Source organism: Poecilia formosa, unplaced genomic scaffold (genome assembly GCF_000485575.1).
Source record: "Poecilia formosa unplaced genomic scaffold, Poecilia_formosa-5.1.2 Scaffold32, whole genome shotgun sequence".
Taxonomy (NCBI): Eukaryota; Metazoa; Chordata; class Actinopteri; order Cyprinodontiformes; family Poeciliidae; genus Poecilia; species Poecilia formosa.
This window is the reverse complement of record NW_006799971.1, coordinates 656,428-679,676: the sequence shown is the minus strand read 5'-3', so window position 1 is coordinate 679,676 and position 23,249 is coordinate 656,428. Positions and strand designations below refer to the sequence as shown.

Genomic DNA, 23,249 nt, shown 5'->3' with positions numbered 1-23,249 from the left:
GTTGAAGTAAAGGATCGACATGCAGATTATTGTTTATGTTTGTTATTATAAGATTTGTAGCTTTAATGGCGCCCATGTTAACGCTGATTAAGCAGCGGCTCTGCAGATAAATAATACATCAGATTTGGTGTGAAAAATGTAATCTGTATTCCACTGCAGAGTCCATGTTAAGTGAAGAGTTGCCTAACACAGCGCACAGGGGAGGCGAAAAACACGATCATCCATCATCTCCGGTCTTGCTGGAGCACATGAATAATTGGTCAGTGTGGCCTGTTTTGATGCGGCACACCAGAACTATTTGTTTTGATGTTAATTCTCGAGACACCGTGCAACATGGCAAAGAATAATCTCTGCGTGAACCACACATTTATTCTACATAATTTGTGATGTCACTGCTGGAACATCTTGTTTTCCCCACTGTGCTGGTAGAGTTTGTGAGGCTGGAAAGAGAGAGAGAAGTGTTTTCTATTTCTCTATATATACATTTTTCTTAATTTAAAATTGTATTTTAAGTCGGAGCTTTTGCAAAATGTAAATGAGCCCAATGGTAATTGAAAGTAGAGCTATATATATTTTACAGGTTGCACCTTCAAGAATTCAATTTTTCTGAGTAAATATGAGAGGACTTACATCTTCGCAGCTCACTCTGAAGATTAAATAAAGCCTAAAACCGAGAGGATTATATAAAGAAAAAAAAAAGTGAGCAGTGGTGCCTCTCTCATATCCCTCAATCTCAGTGCAAGGCATGGTTATTTCTGTGGACCTATAAGTTGTGGCCGGCTATTCTTGTTGCAGGCATATGTGCCACTGATGGGCTTGGGTTTCCGAAATCCTTTGCTTTATGCTAATCAAATGCACTGTGGCAGGCATAAAACTCCGGTGCGGTCGGAGTTGGCATGTCTACTCTACACTCAGTCTCTACAAAGTTGCAATTACAGTGGGAGTGAGTGCTGAACGCTGCCTATAATGGAGAATGGAGCAATACCCTTCCTCCCTGCTCTTTCTGCTCATGCCTTGTTTGTGACTTTGGTGCAAAATTACATTAACAAGAAACTCAAGACTCCAGTTTGTACTTTCACTATTAAGCTTCTCTCTGGAACTGATGTCACATGACATCAGTCAGCTTTTTTTTTTTTTAAATCAAATGAAAGAAGTCCATTACAGCATCCAAACTAACAGCAGAAGCTTTTCTAAACTTTCTGTGGTGTCTGATGTCTGACTGAGCCATCTATTTATTCAGCTTGTGGAGAAACTAAAAGTAGGGTGTCAGGCCTACGCTGTTGTATGGATACTATTTGCAGATCTTTGTGATATTTCACACATGTCACTGTATAGTGAGTGGGGGGGGGCTGTCTGGCAATGGAGACAACCACAGGCAAAGTGCTCCCCCAGACTGAGACATGTCGCTCAAACTGATGAGGTAACCAGTGGGGTTCAGATTAGTTCACCCTGCGGTGAGCTGTAGCATTGTTAAAGTTGTTTTCACCTTTTTTTTTTTCCCCAGTCAGATGATGTTGCCATCACTTTCTACCATCCCAGTGTTTGCCAGCTGTTGTTCCTCCCAGACTTGGAAGAAGCAATTAATAAAAATGACAGACAGTGATTTTTTACTTAGTGGCTTGTTTTATAAAGCATGCTGCAAAAAACGACTCTGCCAGGAATGGCTGTCTGCACTTCAAGCACCAAAATTTTACAAGAGAAGCTTTATCAAAACTACTTCCATGTTTGCATGCTTTGTGGTGACGCAGTTGTATTTCTCAGGGTTGCAACAAACAGTTACAGCATATTTTCATCAGTGGACTTTGAACTATAGAGGCCAAAAAATGCAGATATTTAAGCAACATTGTCAGAAATGTCATTATGAAAAACTAATGAATATTCTCACCTCAATCAAGTCAATCTTGGGCAAACTCTGGCAAGTTCTGGTTGTCTGTCACTGGGCTTTTTTATGCTTACCTCTAAGCCTGTCACAATAAACAGTAAATCAATTAATTGCTTGATAAAGTAAAATAAATTCAATAATTTTCATTTGCTTGATTTATTGTTTTTCTCTTTTTTTCCTTTCTTTTTTTTTACCAAAAACTGAATGATAACAGTCTTCAGTCTGGTATCATCTATCCCTTTTTTAAAAGATAATTTTGTTTTTATAGGCTTCATCATTTATTTTATTTGTCGTTTCTGTTGTTTTCTTGATTTATTTTGGATATTCCAGATGTCTTCTAGTTCCAGTGTTTAAAAGTTCATTTGAATTGAAAGTTTATTGATCTTTGAGAATGAGTTCTTTGCAGTTTTATCCCCATTATTACTATTGTATTACTTGAAAATGATCTCAAAACAACAATGTTGTCATTCATGGCTATGAGTTCTGGGACAATTTATTGTCCAGCAAAAATTTTTATCATGACAGGCCTACTAACTTCACTTAATAATAGAAAGTTAATCATTTCTTTTTGTTATTTGCATCACTTATTTGTTTTGTATTTATATCTTTTAATGTATTTCCTTTGTTGTTAATTGTCTCCAACAGGTTTGGTTTCCACCACTTCGAGGAAACTTGACAGGGAGCAACAAGACGAGCACATACTGGAGGTAAACATTTTATGACTGATATTTCCCTCTCAATCTTATTACTATGAGAATAACTCAGTTTGAAATTAATTAATGTACAATCATCATAATAAGGGGAAATGGAAAGGTTAACATATTCAGCTACATAGAACAAGGGATAGAAAAAAAAACAACACAAAATCGAACTGGGGAGCTGGGGATTTTCCTTCTGTGAGGTTTGGCCTTTTCAGGCCAACTTTGACCGAATGCCACATGTTGCCAACCGAGAAGTCTTCATAGATATGCAAGCAGAGTCTTTCTGGAGTCATTTTTCCTACCGATTTCCAGACGGGGCAGAGAGAGAGAGAGAGATAGAGACAGAGGTGTGTGGGAGAGACTGGTGACTGTTCCTTTGTTCTTTCCCAATGTTCCGTCTCATGGAGGATGGAGCAGGCTGAGACAGGAAACTACTGTAAACCCACCAGGCCAATGTCTAAACTTGTGGGATTTAATTGAGCACATTTCTGCTCTCCCTCGATGCCTCCCTTCCTCTTTCACACCACAGAGCCAATGTTTGTAATCGCTCTTTTAATTGTGTTTCTATGGATGACAGAGACCAGATTTATCACTTTTTAATTATTGTTGAATGCAATGCAAAGCCGTGATTTCTTTGTTACATTTAGGTTCTGCTGCCTCTGTCAGAGTTGTAGCTCATATTTTGCTCTGCTCCTTTTTCATTACACCAGCTAAACTACAAGACTGAGAATAAATATAGGGAAGCATACAGTGAGGAGTAGAGAAAAATAGTTTATTTAATGTTGTAGATAATATCACAATATCATATCTACTCTGTCCAGTAGTTTAGATTGCTACATCTTCCATGTGAGTAAAGTTCTCAGTATGACAGGTCGTGGTGTTATTCAAGATCAACTTCCAACTTCAGCCGTTTTTGAATCTATTTGAATGCCTTTAGAGACATTTGACACCAATGTTAAGTGGTATCTATAATTTGAGCGTGATCAGATTTCTACTCTGGTTTTGAAATTTCTCCATTTGTCTATTTACTATTATTCCTCAGTCCCTTCATAAGCTGACTTTTCATTACTAATGTGCACAAATCTTTGTCTATATTCTGCTGATGGTAAAAATACACTATTTTGCAATTGCAGTGCTTCCATTAAATAAGAAATGAAATCAAATTAACATAATTTGTCATTAAAAATCAAGGCAGCGATGGATGTAAACAATATTATGAGATATATTCATAATTCAGTCATGTCAGTGTGTCAGTAGTTCAGTATGTAACAGTAGCGCTCTTCATCTTTCATTCATCAGACGTCAGCGTCTTATTCAGGCGTTGGAGCGACAAGTCCCGCCTACTTGGGAGTGGCTATGTATGCAGCATTTTGGAGACACTGTAGTCAGCCATTTTACAGAAGAGCTATGGATTCAACATGTTGGAATGACACACAACTTTTTATGAACTGTGATGCTGTCAGAGCTCTGGTGGACCCAGCTGCACATTGTCCTAAAAAAAAACAAAAACAAACAACCATCATCAACCTACTACTTCCTGTTGTCTTCTTTGTCGTTTCTGACAGTAACACCCAGTTGTTGGTCATGTGACATTTTTTTTAATTGGTATGTTTACATTAAGCTGATTTGTTTTCATAATTTCAATTTTGGTTAGTGGAAATGCAGCTATAGATGAGGGGTTCCCCAGAGATCTGATTTAAAAGACATCATAGGGATTGGTATTCAGAAAGCAGAAAATATGTTTGGATGCTCAAGCTATGTCTGTTCAGTTTATACAAAACTGTCTTAAAGACACATTGGATGGAGATCAGTTTCCCATAGAAAGGGGGAGTTTTCCAGCGTTGATGGCTGTCACTGTGTTATTTTGCCATTCAAAACAGCAGTAACCTGCTTTTTGTTCTTTAGACAGAATTATTTCCGTTAAAGTTGCTTTCTAAGCTGACGGCCTACTCACCACAACAGGACTTTGAGGATGTGTTTCACAACTTGGTCTCATCTATGTTTGCTGGCTTACTGGTAACTGTAATGTTGTCCTGGAACTGTCTTTACTTTGTTGCTAGTGTAAAAGCCAGGAAATTCCAGCCTCACATCATCTTACTGAATCAAAATAATCCAAGTTTCACTTTCCTTACAGTAGGTGTAGACTCAGGGTTTGACCCCAGAAACATGCTCTACTTCAGCATTTACTCTGAACTTTAAATGGGGGCTTGTATAAGGAGGATGTTAAGCTGTGAAAGGATGTTAAAGTTCAAAATGGCCTGAAGTTCATACGTTGTTTAGCTGTAAAAGATATCACCGTCTGTTTTCAGCTGTATTTGGTGAAAGAGCAAATAAATCCTTTATTTAGAGTGATAACTAGAGATTTAATGTTGGGTTTTAAAGCCGTTTATTCTCTGTGGCAGAAATAAAAGAACCACAATGACTGTGGGTCCTCAGCAGATTTATAGGAAACAAGACGCTGCTGCTGCTGCTGCTGCTGCAGCTGCAGCTGCATCTGTGTTCCTATGCCTCTTTAGTACACACCCCAAATTTTGTTTATGAAATATGTATGCAGATTGCATCCTGTCCTGACTTTGATGTGATTATGATACACTTTCACATTTTGTTTCTGAGAGAGTCCTGCAAAGGGAGGAGCTTCTGCACAGTGCAGACGACTCAGGAAAACAAGTTCTGGAAAAAAAAATATCCTGGGTTCCTAGTCAAAGCTGGCCTAATAACTTCTGTGTTATTTTGGGATCCAATATAAACTTTGGATACTTTTACATGTTTCAGAGTTCATGCTAAAAACCAAAGCAGACATGGCCTTTAGATCTGTCTGGGACTATGAACTATTCCCCACAGAAGGTTTTTTCCTCGTGTTCGCTGCTTCTGGTTTGCTTTAATTAGTATTTGAACTGTGCTTTACTTACTTATTGGTTTTCTTTTATTGGCTACTTATAATTATACTTTTCTTGTGAGGCATTTTGTTTTAACTGAGGTTATTCTTAAATGTACTTTTCAAATTATTATAAATTACTGCATTACAGAATTTTAATGAGAGATTTAGTTTTCGTGCATAAAAGCATTTTTAAAAGTTTTATACCACATTCCATTTAAGTGGCTTTGTTGCTCACTGTGAATGGGATAGTTTCAAGAAAACAAGTGATGTCAGCTTTGATGTTTCATTGAAACCATAGCAACTAAGGCAATTTGTTCCCGCTCATCTTGCATTATTTAAAATTCAACAAGAAGCTCTTTATGTTGGTATTTAAGAAACCGGTGTAGTTTTTTTTAAAATGTTTTTATTTTATGCCAGTCTCTGGCAGAAGAAAGTCAATGCAAAGTGTTGCTGAGGAGTTCTTCTTCTACAGCGACTTGTTGCAGGAGAAGAAACTAAACATGTGGAGCCGTGAGGAACATGCGCAGCAATTAGAGTGGGGGCAGAGTCGGCATTGTTTGCACTAAATGCCAAGACGAGGTGGGAGGGAACACAGCAGGCCTTCAGCTTTTATGATGAGGAATATGGGGGTTGGTAGCTGTCGTGTGTTTCTGTGTGTGAGGGAGAGAGAAAGAGCTAAAAGCAGTGGGGGAATTTCAGAAAGAGGCAAAGCTGCTCTTGTTCCGGGTCTGGGCTCAAGCGGCAGGATCAGAGACCTTCATCCACAGGAAGGGGAGGATGGAGGGGGCTTGGTAAACAGCAAAAGTGGGACATGCCAGGACATGCCGATTACTCAGGCCTGGGACTGCAGGGAACTATTGTGATGTTAAAGCAGAGGTAAATGGGCCCTTCACATCTGTTGCCTGGAGCCTTTGCCAACAGGTACTCTGGCTTATTCCGTCCTTCCCACTGCATTTTATATAACTTCTTTGTCTTTCCCCAGTGGTAACTAGAAACAGCCAATCAGAGCCTCTCTCCCCTCCCCCTCCCCTCTCTGCAGCTAGCAGAGCCTGTTGTGAATGATCAGGCTAGTTAGCATGACAGCGAAGCCATTTCTCCACCATTAGCACATTGAGCAGCGCTGTCATGCTAACTAGCAGTATTTCAATATTTTTATTAGCCATAAGTTGAAAAATTCTCATTATAAACAAAAATAAAGGCTTGAAAATATCTGTATGGAATTAAATATATAATAATTTTGACTTTGTGAGTTGAAATAAATTAACTTTACATTTATATTCAAATTTTTCAAACAGAGGCAGAGTTTCTTACATCATTTTAGAACTTCTCCATTTAGGCGCTTTACCTACAATAGTTTTTCCAAAACACTTTTTATTTTCTTAGATGTTATTTCTTAACAAACAGTTGTTTCCAGAAAAGTCTTCTTCCACATTAAAACGTCCAAAATAATCCGAAACGCCTCAGAAACGACGCCGGGGTCGGGGATGTGTGCTGCACGGACATCAGAGAAGGTGTGGTGCGGCGGGCTCATGAAGCTTAAAGCATCAAGCTCAATGTGTTGCGATGACATCATCACATTTAAAACCCTGTTTGTTGGTTAGCAATCCGAAATCACCAGGAAAGAATTTCCAGACAGGCGCTCTGGCTTATTTGGGTATATTAGCTTGTTTAATGCACGTAAGGTTAAAAATAACTAGCAGATCACGGCAAAAGCAAAACATAGCTTTTTCTTTTTTTAACCCCATGCAGGATATCAAGCATCCGGAGAGCTGGAAAACAAATTTGTTTATAGTTTGTTTATTGTGAAATTTTCCGTGACACTGCGCAGGAAAAGCACAAACACCCTACATCATCCCTCGGAGAGACATTCTCCTTCAAGTTTCTTGTCAGCCAGTTTAATTGACTCCGCTCACGTGAGCAGCATGGACAGCTGCAGACACTGCGAGAAAAGCAGAAACACATTACTTTAGTAATTGAAAGTATGGCAGCAAATGGTGTGTGTGTGGCTGCGGACTGCTGACTGTTTTAGTAAAGTACTTAGCAGATGGTTTTAAATGACTGTGACATTTGTTCCTTCACTTAAATTGTATTTTTTTTTCTCAGCTCAAAGCTGGAAATGGTTGCACGTCTTCCAGTGCCCAGTAATCCCTGATCCCATTTTTCTGTGGGATTTAGTTTTGTTTGTTTAGGTCAGCCTGCGGCTCCTTTTCTGTTCAGTAAGCTTCAGGGATTGTAAGCTCATCTGACAAAAGTCACAATGACGTGGTGAATCATTGTTCCAAAAAAAAAAAAAAAAAAAAAAAAAAAAAAGTCTTACAGAGCAACTGTCAACATATGACTTCAGTCAAGGCTCTATAAAGGATTTTTTAAAATTATTTTCACATTGTCTTTTATCCGGAGCACTTCAGAGGTTGAGCAACCTCCGGTCTTTAACTGAGAGCAATAAGTCACTTTGTTTACTTTCAGCGCAGGATCGGCTCAGCAGAGTGAGTGCAGCTGAAGCTGCAATTATGAATATGAACCACTTTCATACCTCTGATAGATTTAGGCTTAAAATCATTTTCAGTAAACCAAAAAGTTGATACCTTAAATGATAGCTAAAAGAAATATCAGTTTTAGCTTTTTTTTAAAACTTTTATTAAAAACTAGCAGGGTGAACATTATTCAGATGTTTATTCAATAATCACTGGAAACACCTCGGTTTTCATCCCTCATCTTGCATGTTTTCACTGCTTTATAAAGATTTATCCTTTGTGATGAGGTCCAGGTCACTGAGGTTGGAATGCCTCCTAGTCATCACCCTAATCTTTAGTTTCCTTGTCAGATTCTCAGATTCTCTGTCAAATCAGGTCTCTGGTTTTGTGACTCCAAAACATTAAAAAAATAAACATTAATATTGATTTTTAGTCACACTAAATTTAACAGACTACTTCTACATCTTCCAGAGATATGAATAATTCTAATCTTTTGTTTTATTAATGTTACAACAACACAGCCTACTTTTAATTGTCCAAAATGTATAAAAATAAAATCATGGTAAATTTTCTATTTTCCCAGATTAACTGTGACAAATTTATTACAAATCAATGAACTGTTTATTCGGACAACAAAGGAATAAGATACTCTTTGTTTGATCACTAAATGCACATCTATTTCATATTAATTATTATTCTGATGGATACTTATTTATTTATTAATTTAACTTATTTAAATAAGCATACTTAATTCTAAGAATTTTTTTTTTGCTCCTGGGACTTGATTTTTTTTTTTTTTTTTTTAGTTATATATTTTTTTGATTTTTTTGGAGCACATACAGTTTTACAAAACATTCAGAGGTTTCTGATTGGCTACATACTGTGAGCATAAAATAAATCTGATTATTTTCAAAATCCACTCGTTGAGAATGCCAGAGATGGGGTGTGATATAAAGTTGGCTACATAAGATAATATTTCAACTTCCTAGTTTTAAACATCTTCGTTGTGTCTCCTCAGGTAACCATCACTGACCACGGCGTTCCTCCCAAATCCACCACCGTCCGCGTCATCGTCCAGGTCCTGGACGACAATGACAACAGGCCGCTGTTCCTGGAGAAGATCTACAAGATCCAACTGCCAGAGCGCGAGAGACCCGAGAGAGAGCGATCCACAAAGAGAGACCCCGTGTATCGGGTGATCGCGTCGGACAAGGACGTTGGGCCCAACGCCGAAATTTCCTACAGCATTGAGGAAGGAGACGAACATGGCAAGTTTTTTATTGAGCCCAAGACCGGCCTGGTGTCGTCCAAGAAGTTCTCCTCTGCCGGAGAATACGACATCCTCACGGTGAGCGTTTACCCAGAAATGTTTACAATCCTGATTCCGCACAGTCGCTCATTAAGCTGTAAAACATTACAGCAGATGCTTGTTTATTATTTTACTGTTTTATTATCCTGTTTTTCTCTCCAGCTGCATAGCTTTTCCTTCTGTTTTGTTTCTCTTTACCCCACCTTATTCTGGTGGAAATGCAGTGTTAATTAGTCCACATGCAGAGTACAAGAGTAGAGGAGACAGAAAGCAGAATTTAATCTTTGTTTGTGTCACAATGAGTTTCTTTTCTCAGGTGTTGATGCGACTTTACACTTTAACCGTCAAATGTCTCATCACCGTTTCACCGCAATACAAAGATCTTTGTTCCCAAAGATCACTTGGAAATAAATGTGTTATGTGTGTGAAAATTAACTCTGCTTTATCTTTTATTCTAAGTTCCTCCATCACATGTTGCTGGTAATGATTGTCTTTTTGTAAAGTTGTCGGTGCCCTTTCTTAAAAACACATTCCGCTGCAAGAAAATGCTACTTACTAAACTTCAGTTCACTTTCAAAAGGAAACTACACAGAAGAAGATTTAATACGCAAAATGTCAGGTATTGTGTTAGAGTTCTGAAATACCTGTTTGTAGACACATCACCATAACAAATTTTGCTGGATGATAAATTGTCCCAGAATTTGTTTGATTTAACTTTAAGGTAAGGTAAGGTGTGTTCAGAAGCTCATTTCCAAGTTAAATCCTAACACAGACTTTTTTTTTACTCTTTTTCTCAGATTAAAGCGGTCGACAACGGGCGGCCTCAGAAATCGTCTACCTGTCGCCTGCACATCGAGTGGATTCCCAAACCGGAGGTGCCAGCTGATGCAGCTCCACTGCGGTTCGAGGAGTTTCCCTTCACCTTTTCGGTCATGGAAAGTGACCCGGTGGCTCACATGGTGGGCGTCGTTGCCACCGAGTCCTCTGATGTTCCGGTGTGGTTCGAGATCACAGGTAGCGCCTTCTGTTTGTGCGTTATTGCTTAGTTTATGCATGCTGAATAAATGCTGGCTTGTAGTTAGACAACACTGTAGGACTAATATAGTGAATGTGTTTCTTCTGCTGCTTGAGTGTATTTTATTAATTAATTTAGCTTTTAGCTTCAAAACAGTGCAAACTGAAAGAGACTCACCTTGGTACTTTGTGATAAGACCTCATAGAAATAGGTAAGGTAGATAGAATAGAATTGACAGCTAAATTAGCAAAAGCTAACATTGCTACTTAATATTTTTTCAATGTTATTTTACCCAATAATACATTTTAATTACTTTGATGAGGACAGTTCCATAAAAACATTTCATAGATTTTTGTGAGGTGCAGAGTAAAATGAAACTGACTCCCTGACATGACCTTTCTTCTAATTGCTGAATTGCTAACTGCTGTAGGTTCATAGCACCTAAAAACTAAAATAAGCATCTCAAACATTAATAGAGTAAAAAGTTCAAATTTGACCTTTTGCATATAGCAGCCATGTTTCATTTTGGACAGGGGGCCTCCAAGTCAGAATTCTGACTGGAGTTGGGATTTTTCAGTTTCGGAACCCAAACATCTGCATTGAAAGTAGCAATTTAAGGTGATTCAGGATGTGTCCTGGATAACTCACTGGGAGGTTTAGCAGGGACATTCAACTGGTAGAGGACCTAAGAGCCAAAGCAGAATTTGTAATGCCTCCTTTTACCACCACCACCCAACCTGTTATCACCACCATCCAACCTGTTATCACCACCATCCAACCTGTCACCACCACCATCCAACCTGTCATCACCACCACCCAACCTGTTACCACCACCACCCAACCAGTTACCACCACCACCCAACCTGTCATCACCACCACCCAACCTGTTACCACCACCACCCAACCTGTTACCACCACCACCCAACCAGTTACCACCACCACCCAACCTGTCATCACCACCACCCAACCTGTTACCACCATCACCCAACCTGTTACCACCACCACCCAACCTGTTACCACCAACACCCAACCTGTCACCACCACCACCCAACCTGTTACCACCACCACCCAACCTGTTACCACCACCATCCAATCCCAAAGAAGCAACTAGAAAGTTCTAACTTCAGAGGACAAACTGAGATGCTCGATCAGCAGCCTTTAAGAACGTCAGACAGGGCCTCCTGTACAACCTTAAACCTTGCATCACAATAATAGATGAACAAAGTAAGAAATCAGGTTAAAATTCAAATTTATGACACAAATAGGGAATATGTATCAGTTATTGTCTTGATTAACACCACCTTCATTTTGCTTTCTGAGCTATTAGTCCAGAAACAAACAAATGAAAAGGTGAAACAACATTTTCCCTTCAAAACTGATATTTCCATGGCACTTTTGTCAACAATAAGAACACATATTGCCACATAATCACTCTGAAGCCGCACAGTTTCCCTCAGTCACTGTTTTTGTCCTTGATAGTGTGACTCAATTGAATTTGCCATTCCCTTTACGAGCTTAATTAATTTACTTTCCTCTTCTTTTTTTCTGTTTAAGTACACTTTACCACAAAGCGGTGTTTTTGAGTGTCCAAACATAATTCTTCTTCTCCTAAGTGTCCCTTTTTAACTCTCAACATCCACTGTATACATGAAAAGATTTTAAAACGCCTTCCTTCAAACAGAAATGCCGGCTCCTCTCCTTCTCCCTTCGCCCGTTTTCCTTCTAATCAATGTCTGACTGACACGCCTCCTTTTTCTCTTCTCCTCCTCTTTGTGCTTTTTCATTGCTTTCCCTCTTTCTCTGGAATGTTCTATTTGGTTGGATTGTTGCAAGACGGCAGTGAGGATTCTGAGATGTTTTACATCCTTCAGATGGCTTGTGACCACAACTGTACAGCAGAAGGTATCTGCTGGGATCTCCTAATAGGCTGTGCTGTATTAAGAGATCGTGTGACGTTGTCTGTCTCTGGTGCTACCTGTTGGTTGTGGTTGGCATGCGGTTGATGTTTTCAGTTTTAGGTTTCATCTGCTAACGTGTAATGTGTATGGTGTTGCTACAAACATATTAGTTTGACCACGGTATTGATATTTAATTTAAATCAATTATTAAAAGCAAATCAATATAGCTAATTAGTAAGATCAGCATTAGTTTGTGTGTGTGTTAAACATTGATATTTATGTTCTGCTCTTTTAGTTTCTCTAACCTTGTGAAAATAGATGCAGCTACATCAGGAATTGCCTCTAATCTTTTCTTTCTCTTTTTTTCCCCCGTTGTTTGCATGAAAAAAAAAAAATCGCAGGTGGTAATTACGACAGCCGCTTTGACGTGGGCAAGGCCAGTGGAACCTTGATTGTTGCACAGCCCCTGGACGCAGAGCAGAAATCAAATTACAACCTGACAGTGGAAGCCACAGATGGGACGCGAACTGTCAGCACTCAGGTAATTGAAACACTAATGAAACAGTTGGAGGCTGATGAGGCAGTTGTCATGGTTCTGTTTTCCTCATGTGAGGAATGGTGGGAGTTGAGAGACGGGTTATTAGTAGATCCAATGACCTGTTGGGTGATAATGATGTTATGATGCGATCTCTCCTTTGAACTGGTGAACAGGTTAAAAAAAATTAAAAATTGAAATACGCTTTTAGGTTTAAATCTGTTCTTTCATTCTTAAAGAATGAGAGAACATTCTTTAAGAATACTTCATCTGGGAGCTTTGCTCCAGCATTGGTCTTTCTCTTAGTCATTTCTGGTGCAGAGTTGTAACCAAATCTTTTTCTTAGGGATGTACAATATTATCAGCATGGTATCGGTATCGGCCAATATTAACTGTAAAATTTAATATTGACCAACAGCCATTCCATCAAAATAACTCACCGATATAAAAGGTGTTGTTTTTGTACGTAACCATAATGCAAGTTGAAAGTGTTGCATCATTTTCAGCCTCCTTTAAGCATTAGCATTTGGTTGCAGGCTAAATCGACAAAGATAATGCAGTATTTTAATTCCACAGTAGAGAAAGCCATATAGTTTCAATAAGTAAATATAGAAAAAAAAATATCGCTATTGGTATTGGTTATAGGTCAAATGAGTTTTAGTATATCGGCATATCGGATATCAACCAAAGATCCGATATGGTGCATCCCTATTTTTGTGTTTCCAGTGTAGATTTTTGAGCTCCTCATCACTTGCTGTGCTTCTCCTTGAATCAGTGAGATTCCCCTCATCTTCCCTGAAGCTGCCTTTTCTGAATAAACAAATAACTAAACATGGAATAGCTTTCCTTGCACCCCGGCTGACACCACAAGTGCCACAATAAAAGCTTTTTAAGTGTGCAAGCCGCCTCCAGTTTTTGTTCCGATGGTCATGCTTGTCCATGAGATTTTCTGTGTTTTTTACGTGGTAGTTTGGGCCATGCGGGACGGTGACATTCAAAATCTTTCGTTCTTTGTCCTTCAAAGTGGGGCTTCAGAGGACTATTGCTGGAAAATAATGTATTTGTTGTCAGTCCGTATGAATACAGCCTTTCATCATCTGGCTGTGGTGCTCCACTGAGCCTTGGACGAGGCGCGTCTTTGCTGGCATTTTGGAGCTCGTCCGCCAAAGCAGCATGTCCTTTAGAGCAAACCCTTAAAAACAGCGACACGGTTCCTGTTTGCTCAGCTGAGATGTTTTCTCTCCTTTGCGTACTTTGTCAGAAGCTCTGGCAACAGAAAGTTGTTTAAAAGCCCCTTAGCAACACTTTACGCTGTGACATTTTAAGTGAGATTATTCACGTTTAAAGGTCGGGGCAGATGGCAATGGCTCCTCAGTCTGTTTGGTGGTCTCATCATGTTTAACTCACTTCTCCTTCACAGTGTCCTGCTGTGGTTCTGCATGATGCCTTTAACAAGAATGAGACTGAAGTGTTGTAGAGATTCAAATCTATCAGTCTGGCTCGTTTGTTGACCAACTTTAAAAATTGCATTTTATCATTAATCATTCTCTAAATTAAATTATATTTCATTTAAGACATTATAACATGCCTCAACTTGAGCGGATTGAGTCATATTCACTTAGAATACATGTACATAAAATGGACCATTTTACTTTATATAAAAATACTGAAATAACTTGATGTTACACTGAACTGAAATGAATTAAATGAAAGAGGAAAATGGAAATTTAATTGAATTGTACTTAGTAGAATCAACTAGATGAACTGAACTTATTTAAACCAGGTAGATATTAACTGAGCTGAAAGAAATGCACTTAAATGCATAAAAAAATATGTTAGATTGACTGAGCTGAAGTGGGTTGAATTTAATTTAACTGAATTGAACTGAGTCAAACTGAATTTATCTGAAACTTACTGGAATTAACTGAACTGTGTTGAACTTAAATGAATTGAATTAGAACATATATTAAGTTACCTAGAGGTGAATTAGTTTGGATTTGAAATGAATGAAAATAAATTGAACCAACTGAGTTCAGTTAAATTGAGTTGAACTGAAATGACAACCTGAGTTTGAACTGGTCTCAGCTAATTTCAACTGAACAGTATTGAATTGCTGTGAATTGACTAGAATTTAAATAGGTTGATGGGAAAAAAAAAAAGAAAAAAAACTTCTATTTTTATTTCCCTTTAAATGAAAATAAGTAAAATATTTGTATGTATTTTTTATTTGAAATGGCTTTATGGAGACCAAAGGAGGGCCAAAGTCAAATTCCTCATTTGTGAGACAAAACTGGCAAATAAAATAAATTACTTTGGTCTAAATTGTGCCTTCGAACCAGATGTTACAGAACAAATGAAGTAACTGAGAGCAGCAGGCAGCTTTTCCCTCACAGCTCAGGTTTAAACATGTGTAACATGTGTATTGTCAGAGCGGCATCTGATCCGCTCCTCTGCTGATGAATGCTCATGTGTGTGACAATATAAACCCCGATTACTGTGGGTCAGCTGGTTGGGAGAGGACATACTACATTTCTGCTCTACACACACTATTTATTGCGAAATAAGTTGCTGCAATTGGCCACTGTACTCCTTGACACAACAAATATAAACTAGACCAGGTAAGGATCGTACCAGTTCACAAACCAGATATTCATTATTTTCTGCAAGAATCTTGGAAAATTAACAGTTGTTTCCACGTTAAAACTTGAGAGGAGACAGGTAGTTGCTCAGGTGTTAAATAGTTTAGCAGTGTTTCCATTACAAATGTGCGCAAAACTTTGTGAATATTCCTTTAATGTCGGAAAAAAAAAACATTATTGTGGTGTTTCCATTAAATAAGAAAAGCAATTAAATTCACACGTGAATTTAAACGATGTCATTAAAAACACACCACACCTACCTTCTGTTGTAGATCATGTGACTTATCTGATGCCAAAAAAATGTTTTGTGAAATAATCTAATTTCAATATGGCCAAAGAATCACCTCATTCAAGCAGCCAATATTTTTATTAAAAAGGAGAGGTTTCTCAAAATTGCCGTGGTTCCATTAGGCGTATTTATTTTTGAAATGTCAAATTGCATAATTATGTGGTCAGTGGAAACACAGCTACTGATGCTGAAAATAGGTAACAGTCTTTTTCACTCAACAACAGCTACTTCAATGAAGAAAGTGTTTTGATAGCATGACCTGGTAGACGTTAGATGTGACAGGTCCACCTATCTGGAAAATACTTTTTTTTTTTTCAACTTTCAAAAACTTGGAGACTGGGCCAGCCCAGTCACACATTAGAGATTCTTTCACTCTGTCAATCCACAGCTGTACGTTACTTACCTGCTAAAACAAGATGATTTGGCAGATTAATGGACGGGTCACATTACAGTGAAGATTGTGTCAGGTTGTTTATGTCTTTTTTTTGGACAATATGGTGCAACTGAAAGGGACAGTAAAAAAATCAAACAATGGTTGGTTTGTTATCTCTGAACTTACTCTGTTTGGGTGCAGCATGGGATTTGCTTTGACAGAAACACTGATTTCCCCCTCCCCCCCTGCAAATTAGATCTAGACTGTCATACACATTGTACCTCGTGAAGCTGAAAGTTAGACTTATCTATTCCTCAAATCAAAGTCATGAGGAGGCTGTGCTGCCAGACAGGCTGGCCTATTTTCTCTCTCTTATGACTGTTTCCTCTCTTTTTGTTCTCTTTCGCTCTCTAGTCTTCTTTGTGTTTCTTTCTGCTGTGCTCCCTCTGAGCCTCTTCGAGCTGCTCTGCATTTATAGGCCAGATGTGAAAGACCGATGATCAGCTTCAAGAGTAAGCAGGAGTGCCGGACCTCAGTGGGTTGTGGGTGGTGGTAATCCTGTTTTGGGAACATTGTTGATCGCTCTGTGCCAGTGGCCTGGCTTTGCCCGGAACCTACCACCTGGCAGGGGACTTGGCTTCCTGCACAACGAGGACAAAGAACGTTCCCTCATGCCCTGTTCTGGATATCGCACAAAGGAAGTTTCATGCTTTATAAGGCTCTGTTTTAAATTTCTTCCCATGTAGTATTTGGGAATAATTTCAAATTACAGTAAACTGATCTGAAAACAATATAGAAGATATCAGATCTAAGGCTCCAGGGATTCATTGGTAATAACAGTAGAATGAAGTCTGGTCTGTGGGAAGTCTGCAGGAAGCAGTTGGCCACGATTCTGTGTACTTCTCATTCGGCCATCGTATTTCTATGAAGGCATCTCTAAAGAATCAGCTGATGAAGACAAGGGGAGCCACATTCCAGCTCGGGCACCTCATAGCCAGGAGCCGCGCCAACAAGGCAGCCTCGGCATGCGGCCCAGCCTCCCCTCCCCTCCACTATCCTCCCTCTTCTCAAGCTATACAACATCCTGCCTTGGCCGTTGAGAAGTACCTCAAGCTGTTCTGCTCACAATCTGTTCCTGGTCTCCTGTTTCTCTTGTTATCTTAGCCCACATTACAAAGCCTTTCTATATATCTCACTTGAAGGTTTGCTATAATTACATATTTTTGCTGCCGTGAGCATCAGAGGTGATTATTGTTCCTCAGTGCTCATTTGCAGTTCATTCCCAGCTACAGCTATTGCCTGGGTATTGATTTTAGAGAGCATATTTTCTTATATTCTGTTATTTTTTAGTAATGCTTGGGTTTGCTACAGAGAATGCAAGGCAGCCAAGAATGTAAGTGAAACCTGCAGCAAACTGATGATGTTACTGTTGAATGATGGCATCAACGCTTAACACAAAGACAACTCGAGACCAAAATGGGGGTAGCTTACATTTGACTTCATAAAGTGAAGATTTATATGTTGTTGTATCAGGAGAAAGAAGTCAGGATAATTGTCAGCAGTAGTTTGTAGGGATCAATCGATTTATACTGATTCACTTTTTTCACCTCCAATACCGATATCTGAGGTTTCATATCAGTTGATGCTGATCTGATACAGAAAAATTTAATTGACTTGAGATGTTTCTTTTTTTAAACACAGACACAAATGTACTGAATTACAAATGTGTTTACTAACTCTGCATCAGAACAACACACTTTAAATACACCAACAGCTTCACAAGCTTGGTCAAACATGTAAAACAGCTTTAATTTGCTCAGTCAGTACAATTAAGAGTAAAACAGCCAATGGAAAATAAATATTGAAAAAACTGAAACTGACAAAAATTCTTGTAAAGATAAACTGCAACAAACCTTTATTTTCAAATAGTTAAGAAAGTGCAAGTTGTAGTTCTAAATATGAAATAAAATAAATAATAAAGCATAACATTACGCAGAGCACAACGCATAGAACTAGACTGAATAGATCTGACACATGTATAGGGCACACTATCACCAACAACAGATTTAGAACTTTTTCCAGTATCAGGACCAATTAGGTTCAACCCTCCCACCTTTCCAACCATGCTATCGTAATAAACTACATTATATTGTCTAAACTAGGCTTCAGTTTTGTAAGTCTCACTTTTCTTCACGAGTTCATGTTTTACTTCACTAAAAACATGAAGCAGTAGCTGTCAAAATGTTACTCTACAGACACCGTCTGTCCAGCCACTAAAACCGAGTAAGTCTGCAGTTCTTTTTTGTCACAACATGTCTTTAGACTTGAAGTGTGTGACCTCACACTAATGTCACACCCAGGAAGAACAGGTGGTGGGTAGCAGGAAATACTCATGAGGCATCTGTACTTCTCACCGCCATTTAGCTCAGACACTGAGAAAACAAACAAAGATGCTACAGTTAGATACCGTGGATGAATATGAAGTAGAAACTTTGGTGGAGACAAGTGAGATCTGTGGATCTCTAGGAAGAAATTGTTTTCTTACTTGATGTACTTTTTACACACCTGCAGATCGTTTCATCGATAGTCTGACTTCCTGTTGAAGCTGAGGCTGTACGCTTATTCGTCGGCTTTAGGCTATTTCTCACTTTTAGAAGAATTTTTTCCAAGAATCCATCCCTGCAAAATGCATTTGCAACAGAAACAATAACTATATATTATTATATGAGTGACAAATCTGGAGGCTCACATTTACTTTTGAAGAATAGATGATTTTTGTAGCACGAGTCCAGTATATGTCAAATACTGGAATATTTGACATATTCCAGTAGAAACTTCCATTGTGATTACTGATTCATAAATGATCGTGCCTTCCTGTTTTAGTGGGTGTTTTTTTTGTTTATTTGTTTGTTTTTGTTTCAGAAAAGTGTTTCAAAAAATATGTTTTAAACAAACAACAAATTGGCCAATTGTGATTCAGGTAGCTTTAGATTTTTTTTATTTTTTTATTTATTTATTTTTTTTATTTCTTGCTTTTAATTTTTTTTTTAAATATCTGTACTTTGAAGGCTTGTATGAAAAGAAGTCACCTGCTGACAGGAAGCAGGTGTTGCTCTGGAAGACAGACTTTTGTTTGAGGATATTTTATATCCCTTGTTATACCTACCTATGCTTTCTTTATATTTCAGTTGAAGTCCGGTTAGAAATACATATTTTGCTGCTTTGACTATCAAATATGATAATGCTTTTATTTTGTTTTTCATTCACGCCCACAGGCCCCTTTACAAGTTATCAAGTTGATTTTCATTTAATCCCAAACTTGACCGTCACCCTGAGCGTTTCTTAGTTTTTCTTACTGTTTCTTATCTCCCTGACTCTCATCTTTTTTCTTTAATCTTCAGTATCTCCATCTGTCATGTCTGTTTCTCAGACCCAGTCGTGTTCCCTCTGGAAGTCGTGCACAAAGACTACAGAGCTTTCTTTACACCAGTGCAGTCAGGCTGCATCATACTGCTGTGTGATGCATTGAGACAAAGTGCCTTTGAAATGTTGCTTCAGTCTTCCTTGCAAAAGGAGAAATGTGAGTTTGTGTGTGTATATGTTTGATGTGGAGGTAAATAGGCTTTTTGTGAGACTTTATAATGCACTGTAGATAGATGTACTGTTGATGGAGGTGACCAGGTCTCACTCCTTTCAGCTTCTTCGCAGCACTATCAGTTCTTTCCACCCCTCTTTGCTTTAAAAAAAGGCGTTATCTGTTGCTGGCCACATTGAGAACTGTTGTATAGCCTCTTTTGTGTGGAGGCACATGTAAAAGTGCAGAATTGATGTGCTTGTTTTGGTGTGGGTGGGAGGTTGGGTGCATGCTCCATGTGTAGAAAAGGTGGATTTGGAGACACCAGGGATCTGGCGCTATACATCGCTTGGCCCAACATCAGAAGGCGAGCTTGGAGTGAGACCAGATTGTCACACTGTTTGCTTCCTCAGAGTTAACATTCATTCAGAATAAACACACTTGTTTTAACTTTTCACGTCCCGATTAGCAGCGTGATATGGGGTTGCTCACAACAGAGGAGCCGTGGCGTGCAGCCAGAACGCGGCTCTGACAGACAGCATGCATCCCGGCGCTCCCCCTGCAAGATGACATCTGTGGGCCTCAGTAGCAATGCCAACATCACAGCACACAGCAGATTGTAAATGTTATCAGTCCTGTCAGGTTGAGGCTATATTTGTCTCTTGTATCAGCTCACAATGACTAACAAACACTCTTAGCGCCACAAACCAAGCGGCCAATTGTTTAGACCAGAGATCTGACAAGCCCTGGTTAGCTAGTGAGCGGCCACCTGTTCAAGGCTTTTGTGTCCTGGACAGCCCCGCTTCCACCGAGCCGGCACCTTGCAGCTCGGCTTCAACGGTTTTCCTACATGGCATCACCCCCTGGTGTCTGGTATGCAGGTGTCTAATCTCGGCTGATCCCTTTGTTCCCCATGTTTGGCAAGGGTGGGAGCCCCTCGCTGCTCTGGGAAGCAAAGATGGCATTCCGGCAGCTCTCCGTAATCCTCTGTCGGAAGTCCAGTAGACAAATGGCTGGTGTTGATAAAACATGCTCTCAGAGGAATTTTACAGTTTGGAGGCATTAGATTTTTCGTTTAGAATTAGCAAAAGATTAATTACTCGAACAGTAACACATTTTCCAATACAAAAAAAAGCTAGTTAGAACAGTTGTGAAAAAACTTATTTTTTTATGAAGAGAAGTTTACCTAATCACAATTTCTATCTGAATCGAATGCGGTTTTATTTCACTTAAATAACAAAAATCACTCTTGTTGTACTCATTATCAATTAAGTTATCGATAATCATTTGTTAACGAGCTAGGTTAAAAAGTTAGGACCACCTACTCTGAAATAATAAGACTGACCCTGTGGTTGAACTTCATAGATGCATCACTGAGATTAAAATCTGTTGGTTGAGGTAATCTACCAGTCTTTGACATCCATGTGTGAAATATCTGGCCCACCCCTCACATTAAGTTTTGAGACATTTGAAGGGTTTTGGTGTTTATTTTATTTTATTTTTTGTTCATAATTGATATTAAAATTGAATATACCCAAATGTGTTAGAAAACTTGCAGGTTGCTGTATGGCATCCAATGTTTTCACAAGATTCTGTGTATATGCTGTTTCAGCAGTTTCTCCTTTTAACAAAGACATATAAGCATGTTTTGACTCCTTTAGTCATCACAACATAATGAAATAAATCTTTTTGTGCAACTATTAGTTTCCCTTTCACATATCGTCAGTTCTTTAGTCTGACTCATAAATTCCTTTCTCAAATAAACACTTCTGCACAAAGCTTGCAACGTTTTATTGATGCATTGATTTTGTTGTTTAGAATCAAGTGGTGTTCACTAAAAGCTTTTCTGTCTTAGGTATCAATGCAGATATCTGGGCCTTTATAATAACAAAAGTTAGAATGTATTTATGTGAGCAGAGAAAGAACACTGGACTTCTCTCAACCAGTCTACATGTGCTTTGCAGACTTGGAGAAAGCATTTGACTGAGTTCCTTGGGGAGTCCTGTGTGAGATAGAGTACCAGGCCCTTTAACATGGGCTGTTATGTCCCTGTACGATCGGTGCCAGAGCTTGGTCCACAATGCGGTGTGTAAGTTGAACTGAGGGTTGGACTCTGTCAAAGTTGCAATGGTCACTGTTCATAACCTTTATGGACAGAAGTTGTGGGTGCAGTCAAGGTGTTGAAGGGATCCGCTTTGGTGATCTCAGAATCAAGTCTCTGCTTTTTGCAGATAATGTGGTCCTACTGGATTCATCAGGTCATGATCTACAGCTTTCACTGGAGCGGTTCGCTCCACTGTGAAGCAGCCAAGAACAGGATCATTGCCTCCAGATCCGAGGCCATGGTCATGAGTCACAGGGGTAGAGTTCCCTCTCCAGTTCAGAGAAGAGATACTGCCCCAAGTGGAGGAGTTTAAGTATCTCAGGGTCTTTTTCACAAATGAGAGATAAATGGAGCTGGAGATCAACAGGCAGATTAGTGATCTGCCTGTTGATTGGTGACAGATTTTTAGTCAAATCTATTTTGACTTCCAAAAATATTCAAACCTTTCGGACTCTTCACTTTTTACTTTGTTACCAACAAAGCTGCATTGGGGGAACTTTATGACATACCAACAGTAACTAGTGCATAATGATGAACCTCACACAAGTGTCACATTTTTTCGAGCCTCTAACAAGTTTTCTTTCAGCTTTGCCTTCTATTTAGATCCATCCGTCTTCCTCTCAGCTCTGTCCATCTTCCCCTTTCTTGCTATACTATAATAATAATAGTATCTCACAGCTTGATGCTATCACCTTGATGTTTCATGGTGGTCTTGATGTGACCACCATATTTTACTGTGTTTGTTTTCCACCACAGATATGTTTTCAAGAATTGACAGGGGTGAATACAAATGCGTGCCACTCCCTAAATTTTGATTTGTGACAATTTGTGAAAACTGTCACTGTGAAAAACATCAAGGTCTATGAAAACGCTTTCAAGCCTCATGCAAATGCTTGCTTCATTTCAGTTACCATACCATGCCCTTACTTTAATAAATGTAGCAGAAACTTTAACTCTTATGTTTAAGTGTGAACATAAGCTCACACTCACTCAGCGTATGAGTGCGTGTGTGTGTGTGTGTGTGTATGAAAGGGTGAATGACTGACTGTAGTGTGAAGTTCTTTGGGGTACTCTGAACTTGATAAAACTCTATACAAGTACAAGTCCAAGCTGTTTATCAGTCAACTCAGATTTTTTTTACCGACCATCTTATTTGTTACAATTGCTTTACTCCTTCAGGTGCTCATCCGGGTCATCGACACCAACAACCACCGGCCACAGTTCACCCAGCAGGTGTACGTTGTGAACGTCCCTGAAGATGAGCCAGCAGGCACCGAGGTCCTGCAGATCAGCGCTGTGGACAGAGACGAGAAAAACAAACTGACCTACACGCTCCTGAGCAGCACTGATCCCTTCAGCCTGCGCAAGTTCCGGCTGGACCCAGGAACGGGCATCCTGTTCACCACAGAGCGGCTGGACCATGAGACCATGCATCGCCACATCCTCACTGTGATGGTAGGAGTCAGCTGGAACACTAAGAAGAGCACTTCTTCGCTGAGACAAAAATAATCCTCTTACATTTGGTTGATCTGAGTTACTTTGAGGCTGTATTACTATGCCAAAAATGGGAAAAAAATA

General features: G+C 39.2%; 1 protein-coding gene across 10 annotated transcripts in view; it reads left to right on the top strand.

Moving 5' to 3' along the window:
• fat1a (FAT atypical cadherin 1a) overlaps nucleotides 1-23,249 on the top strand; it is a 97,062-nt gene that overhangs the window by 37,415 nt on the left and 36,398 nt on the right. For 8 of the 10 annotated variants that reach the window (XR_476029.2, XR_001661783.1, XR_001661784.1 and 5 more), the window contains exons 4-9: nucleotides 2,528-2,589; nucleotides 8,954-9,283; nucleotides 10,042-10,258; nucleotides 12,093-12,161; nucleotides 12,559-12,698; nucleotides 22,851-23,126. Coding sequence is in view for 6 of the 10 variants with exons in the window: in XM_016670287.1 (XP_016525773.1) it covers nucleotides 2,528-2,589; nucleotides 8,954-9,283; nucleotides 10,042-10,258; nucleotides 12,093-12,161; nucleotides 12,559-12,698; nucleotides 22,851-23,126 (1,094 nt within the window). In the remaining 4 variants the exon portion in view is untranslated. The remainder of the gene's footprint in view (nucleotides 1-2,527; nucleotides 2,590-8,953; nucleotides 9,284-10,041; nucleotides 10,259-12,092; nucleotides 12,162-12,558; nucleotides 12,699-22,850; nucleotides 23,127-23,249) is intronic. The other 2 variants (XM_007549603.2, XM_007549602.2) reach the window with 1 other exon arrangement.